General features: G+C 34.8%; 1 protein-coding gene across 1 annotated transcript; it reads right to left on the bottom strand.

The window, feature by feature from the left end:
* Positions 1-1,600: 1,600 nt before the first annotated feature.
* LOC118040187 (3-hydroxyisobutyryl-CoA hydrolase 1) lies at positions 1,601-5,430 on the bottom strand. The gene is made up of 14 exons (XM_035047063.2): positions 5,324-5,430; positions 4,981-5,061; positions 4,484-4,552; positions 4,302-4,365; positions 4,140-4,219; positions 3,958-4,041; positions 3,547-3,631; positions 3,193-3,278; positions 2,602-2,723; positions 2,440-2,500; positions 2,257-2,355; positions 2,037-2,138; positions 1,924-1,965; positions 1,601-1,844 (listed from the first exon to the last, which is right to left on the bottom strand). The coding sequence occupies exons 1-14, from the start codon at positions 5,360-5,362 to the stop codon at positions 1,707-1,709; spliced, it is 1,152 nt and encodes a 383-aa protein (XP_034902954.1). The 5' UTR covers positions 5,363-5,430; the 3' UTR covers positions 1,601-1,706.
* Positions 5,431-6,966: the final 1,536 nt, after the last annotated feature.

The raw sequence follows: 6,966 nt of genomic DNA, 5'->3' as shown, positions 1-6,966 counted from the left end.
TAAATTTTAAAAAATATAAAAAAATTATTTTAATATATTTTTTAAATAAAATATATTTTAAAAACCATCCATGTAAATTTTCTATCCACGGCCGAAAGTTGAATAGCATAAAGATTTATAGATCAAGATCCATGTTTTCTGGAGCAGGTTATTAATTGATATATTGAAAGTAAAAGGTGTAAGAAATGAAGTGTCCTTTTGTCTCCTGCATATCATGGAGAATGTCAAACAAATTAAATGCCGTATCTACCCAACCAAGCTACAAGTAGAGTGTCCTTTTGTCTTCTGTCAAATAAATTAAATGCCGTATCTTCCCAACCACTACAAGATCATCCACCCACCCTGATGTCTCTTTTACCTCGTCTATGTCTTCTCAGCACGCCCTAACGACTTTAATGTTTTGCCTAATTGTCAAAGTCTAGCTCGAGTCCATTATTTGTCTCTTGCTTGCACAGCAAAACCCAGTCAAGAAGCTAGCTCGAAATCAAAGAAAGAAGAGAGCTGTAAGAAGCTCATATAAACCATGTGATGGCCGAGGCTGTTTAGTTTCTGTGGTCTGCTCAATATCACCTTCTTCACACATGAATTTATTTCCTTCAGATAGCACCTGGAGGATGCAAATGGTTACATTAAGAAATTAATTAAACATTGCTTTCTTCTGCAAATCTTTACTTGGCTGTCATCGCAGATTTCAAATTGCGAGTGAATTGTGCAGCAGGGAACAGAGAATGGAGAGTGCACGTACCTGATTAACATCTTTCTCGAAGCAATGGGGGGCCATAGCCATTTTGAGATACAAATGATCTACTCTCTCTGTTCCATGGACACGGGTTGGCAAACGAGCCTTTCTACGATTCATAAACACTAGAAACCACCAGAAAACAACAGGCTGGTCAATTTCTGTGTGCAGCCAGCATATATTATTAATGTAATATCCTCCGACAATTTGCTAATTAAGGCGAAGAAAAAGGCTGGTGTAGTGTTTCTATTAATTACTTTCCCTTCTTTCAATTTCTGGATGTCAATGGATTACCATATTTGAATCAAGTGATCCACCTACGACCTTGATTTTGAACATTTACGAGTTAATTAGCATTTAATGTGCCATCTTGTAATGTTCCAAGCACAAAGGGGAGGTTTAGAGGGTGTTTAGCAAACGCAACTTAGCAAATTTTTGGCTGTTCAAATTTTGGTGCTTAGACAGGAACAGGAAGATAATGTAAATGAACCAACTCAACCCAATATAACTATTAGGTCAGGTTCCAGGATATGATTTATATTATTCTCTAACACACCCCTTCAAATAAAAACCCTTTGGGCTTGAAACTTGCACATGCTCACATTACCTTATACTTAATTTTTATCAAATAAATAGGAACAATGAGATTCGAATTCGTGATCGCTTCGAACTCGTGACCGCTTTGTCATCAAGGTTCTGATACCATATAAAAGAACCAACTCAACCCAATAGCTTAAGCTATTAGGTTAGGTTCCAGAATATAATTTATATTATTCTCTAACGGATCATACTCAAAGCAACAATATAAACGTGTAAAAAGTAGGGGTGGAGGCATGAAAAATAGAATTTTCTCCAATGGAAAAGAGTGCATTATTTAATTAAGACATCGTCCATTAATTATACAACTGTCTGCTTCTGTGATCATGGAGATAGATAGTCCTGATCACCCCCTAAAACTTTTCCAGTTTCAAAGTTTTGGCCTCATGGTATCAACTAAGTTGGATCTGGTAGGAAGTTGAAGGGATTCCATGTAATCTTCATCAGCTTTGGAGAAATATCGGTCCACTATTTCATCAGTCACTAGCTCTAACTTTGAAGGATCCCACTGTTAAAAACAAGAAAAGACAATTACATTCCATTATGTGATTGATAAGAAAATATATCAAGCACAGTACCATATGCACCTTGGGATTTCTGTCTTTGTCCAACAACATGGCCCTCGTTCCCTGCAGAGACGCATAGTCATTGCATTATGTTCTTATCATTGAAATTAAGTTCTTATCTTTCCTATAATTACCTCATAAAAATCATCGCTAACTGTTCTTCTCGCAATGTGGGAACCAACAGTAAATTCCTGGATGAGGCATTGCTCAAGTCCTTGCGTGCGGCCCTCTCTAATCTAATCGACACCCGAGAAGTTATTTATGGGAATTGAAGAAAAGGGGAGCATTCTTTGAAATGTAATTGAAACAAAATATTTAGGTAAAAGATAAGAAATCACTTAAAATCATTCATACCGATCTAAGGGAAATTTTGAGGCTTGTTGGACAGGCTGATTTCATCCAGTTGATTGCCTCAAGAATCCACTTTTCTGCTCTAGTTTCTGCCTCACTCTCCTAAAACAAGTCCAGCAGGTATCATATTGATGGAATTCCTAATTGAAGATTTCTACACTAACTTTAGTGAGAAAAGCTGCTTACCAGTGATGATAGTATTTCTTCAACTGTTGTTCTTGAGAAACATTTGTTGATGATCTCCAATCTATTTAATGATGATGGATATTCAAATTCAGGATGGATGTTAACAGACACTAGAAGATATTGATACAAGCAGCACAATATTTTCAGGGACCTGAACATTACCTGCTAAAAGCACCATGCTGTTTAACATTTGGTTTGTGCATAAATTTGCTGATGATCTCAGAAATTGTTTTCGTATCAGAAGAAGTTACTTCATCTAGTGCAGTTTCCAACAAACGGACATCCTACGACAAAAAAACGAAAGAGAAAGAAATTATGCAATCCTCTGATGGTAAATAAGAGAACATTCACGATAAAATAACTATCACTGCAGCAAAAAATCTGGGTGGTTTCATTAAAATGAATCTAGGTTCCCTTGTCAAGAGGATTGGGGATTGTGAAGGATAACGGGAGTTTGTTATAAGTTAAAATCCTCAAGCATCATGGAGTTTGTTATAGGTCAAAACTCTAAAAAAATCAAGAGCACCATATTTTTGTTAGTTCCTAAAATGATCGAAGAAAAAATAAATTTCTAAACTGCTTAATAATGAAACAAACAAGGAAAAGCTCCTGCAGCAGATTCCTGGTGCAGATAAAGAAATTTATAAATTCTGTGAGGCAACTAGATGTCTCAATTATATCCTACTTTCAATTGCTTTTCTGTGTAACCTTTTAATCGTAAATTGAACCGAGCACAATTCTAAGAGACATTACCTTTGAGAGCATGAAATGATTTGCAAGGCCACACTCAACCATTTCTGCTCCTCTAATCTTAGTTCCAGTAAGTCCCAAATACTCACCTATATAATATTTTTGATGAGTTAGAATGAGTAAAAACAGAACTGAATCAGAATCTTCAAGACTAAATTAAATTGCTAATGAATAAAAGAATCAGAAAAGGAATTTTCATCTTCAATCAATTTCTTAACACTGCAGTGTGCTTACATTTCAAAAAACAAACAGAGTTCATGAATATTCACGAGGGTGTACACTCAGAAGGAAGATGATAAATCATAAAATCGTACCAGACAATTATTAAAGTAGATAGAGTACTGAGTAGCTAGTTACCAAAAAATCCAGGGAGCCTGGAAAGGAAATATGATGACCCAACATCAGTAAAATGTCCTATCGCTGTTTCTGGCATGGCGAACACCTATGCAAGTTGATGTAACAATCAAACACCATTACTTATCCACTGTACAAATGAGATGAACACGCAGATGCTTATAATATCATTTGTTTTTTATTTTCATCACAAAATATGAAGATTCCAAGAGTTAGCTTTCTTTGAACTGAAGAAACATTAATTCATGAAAAGAAGACAGTCCTTCTGAGGCAAAATGCAAAAACCATGTTGCATAAATGAAGGTTCCCAACCAATACTGCTCTTTCCTCTTTCAGAAATATCACCAAGAGAAATCAGTTTTCTATGTTGCCAAAGGAATAAAATGAAGCAGTATGTAAAGCAGAATCACATACAGTGTTTTCAGTGACAATCCTGAAAGTTCCCTGCAGGGATAGCCCAGCACCACCTCCCATCACGATCCCATCAATAATCGCAACCTTCAAATATCCAAGGAAGATGACAAGAGTGAAGAAATATATGAGATATTATTGCCTTTGCTAGTTTGCATAATGATGGAGCCATATAACTTTTATACCACAGGCTTTCCATATGTTGCAACCAAGTAGTCCAACATGATTTGTTTCTTGTAAAAATTCATTCCATAGCTCCAGTGCCCTGCTTCATCCAAGGAGATAAACATTAACAACATCAAACATTTTCCAATTACTTTTGAACCTTCTTAGAAGATGATTTTCACCTGCAACCATACAAGTATATGATGCCAAGACATCACCACCAGCGCAAAATGCCTTTCCGTTTCCCTGCATGAGATTTAGTTCAATGTGATGTCTGAGCTAGATGATAATGGCATCGGCAGAGACAAATGAATGAATCATAAGGAGTTGAATCATGTTCTGATGTCTAAATCAGCTTTTTTACCTTCAATATCACAATTTTGACTTTAGGATCAACCTCGTAAGCTTTCAACTCCTTGATCATCTGGCAGGTCTGCCAACAAAATTAATAAAAGGAGTTACTGATCAAGTTTTTTATTATTATTTACCAGGTTAATGATCAAGAAAGTTGACATTGAAGGTAAGAAGAAATATGTATATTTCACACGGCTTTGAAAAGCATTCAACGTTGTTGCTGTTTTAGCTAAAGATGGTGTCGCACTGTCGCTAGATCAGAAGATTTTATGGTATGGCTTTGAATCTTGTTTTTATCTGCTGGCATTACTTATTTCACCACCCTGTTTTGTCATCTTTGTTTATTTTTATGCTTGAGAGAAACTTGCGTGTCTCTGATGAGTACCGTTTCCTGATTTCTTTTAGTGAAATGTGCCATCCTTTATGAGAAGAAAAGAAGCTGGAAAACGAAGGGCAAAAGTACATGTGTGATTGGTAAATAAATTAGAAAAATCAATTTAAGCATACCATGTGATAGGTGAGGCTGTTTAACTTGTGTGGTCTGTTCAATATCACCTTCTTCACACATGAATTTCCCTCGAACAGCACCTAGATCAGGATACAAATCCTATGAAGAAATTAAATATTTCTTGGCTGCCCTTGTACAAGCTTAGAGAAAAAGCTTTTCATTCTATTTTGTTGATATGCATGAACATAAATTAAGAGCATTGCGATGAACAGTGAGTAAGAGCATCGAGAAGGAAACTTTGGCCTGTCGGTATCTTCAATTTCTTGTATTTTTCTTCATGCATCTGCCATTTTCCATTTATCGCAAAAAATGTAGCGCAAAAGAGAAGAAAATGGGAAGTACCTGGTCAACATCTTTGTCGAAGCAGTGACGGATAGCCATTAGAGATATAAATCCGCTCTCTTGGTTCCAAGATACGAGTTAGCAAACAAGCCTTCTTATAAACACTAGCAACCACCATTAATGAAGTTAGGCAATCCCAGTACAGAATTTGCTAGTTCATTTAAAAAAACCAACTACAACCACGAGAATTCTAAAGAGCAATTTGCATGAAAACTTTAAACAGACAGACACATATATATACTCAGCTTGTCTTAATCAAGTTGGAGGCATTTGGGGCAAGTGGCAACCATCACAATCAAAGTAAACAATCCAACGCAAAAGGAATGATGAGTGCAAGCAAGAAGCAAACCTAATGAAACTCAACCAATTAACTTCTATGACAATGTTTATGAAATCTGGTACTCGAGCAGGATAGCCACTTTTCTCACAGCCAGCCGTCTTCCACAAGAAAGCAGGAAGTGATCAATCGCCACTGCATTTTAAAGCACTGCTAGCTTGGTTAGCAGCACATGCATGAGCTTCTTTATTGTAGTTGGTTGGGTATTTACGGGGGCAGATGGACTTAATGTTAGTTTAATATATATACCATGTATCAAATTAGTTGGTTACACATGATAGTATTATATTAATATAAATATATATTTTTTAATTTATTTTTAATATTTTATATAATATTAAATTAATAAATCTAGAGTAGAGATAAAGTTCATGGGACAAAAAAAACTTTGCAAAAGAAATTATAAAATTATTATAATTATGAAATTCTTATTGCATTAGAACATTGTTAATAAAATGTTCTTGATCGATGCATAGAACTAATATGTAGGTGTTTGTCATAAGACATACACACTAAAAATAATTTGTATGAGAATTTCATATCGAGAGATCATATATGTCTATGAAAAGGCTCACATGACGGTTGTGTAAGTTATCTTTAGACTTGAGATCACTAAGTTATATTATATAGAGAATGTTATGCTATGATCAAATGATATTGACTAAAAAATCATTGGTCAAGATGGAGGTAGCGTTTGTTTAAGAGGTTGCGTCTGCGTTTTGTTAAAAACGCAGATGCAACCTGTTTGGTAATTAAAAAAATGCTTGTTACTATTCATGGGTCCCACTGTCTGCTGCGTTTGAAACACAATAAAAAGGAAAGCAGCTAGGAGCTGCTTCTTGCACGGCAAAATGCTGAGCATGCCTCCACTGTTCACATGAACAATTTTTTCTTTCTTTCAATAAACTAGTGTAGTTAATTGATTTCACTCGCACTGTTCACGTGAACGTGAAAAATAATTTTTTAAAAAAAAAAAATAGTTTAAGGTGAATTAAATTTACCTGTACTGTAATCTCAATTTTATTCCTGATAATATTTTACCTAATTTTATAGTTCTTGTCGGATACATTTTGTACGTAATAGAATTGTAGATAGTTTAATGGAACAATAAATTTTTTTATATATAAAATATGATTTATTTCATGATGTAACAGCAACAGTTAAATCCACAATATTTAAATTAAAAACCATCAATATTAATATATATTTTTTAAAATTATTTTATAACCTCAATTTTAAAAGTATTCTTAACCAAACACATTAAACTACTTTTTCTTCAACCTCAATTTGAACCACAGTTTTAACC

Source organism: Populus alba, chromosome 18, assembly GCF_005239225.2.
Source record: "Populus alba chromosome 18, ASM523922v2, whole genome shotgun sequence".
NCBI classification, from domain to species: Eukaryota; Viridiplantae; Streptophyta; class Magnoliopsida; order Malpighiales; family Salicaceae; genus Populus; species Populus alba.
The sequence above is the reverse complement of the archived record's forward strand: the minus strand, read 5'-3'. Positions and strand labels throughout refer to the sequence as shown.

What these genes read in the sequence shown, in the direction of transcription:
- LOC118040187 (XM_035047063.2), bottom strand. Translation starts at nt 5,362, where the DNA reads ATGGCTATCCGTCACTGCTTCGACAAAGATGTTGACCAG. An exon ending in TCGACAAAGATGTTGACCAG is followed by an intron (nt 5,062 to 5,323) that starts GTACTTCCCATT and finishes ATCCTGATCTAG; the next exon opens with GTGCTGTTCGAGGGAAATTC. An exon ending in CAGCATGGTGCTTTTAGCAG is followed by an intron (nt 2,501 to 2,601) that starts GTAATGTTCAGG and finishes ATCATTAAATAG; the next exon opens with ATTGGAGATCATCAACAAAT.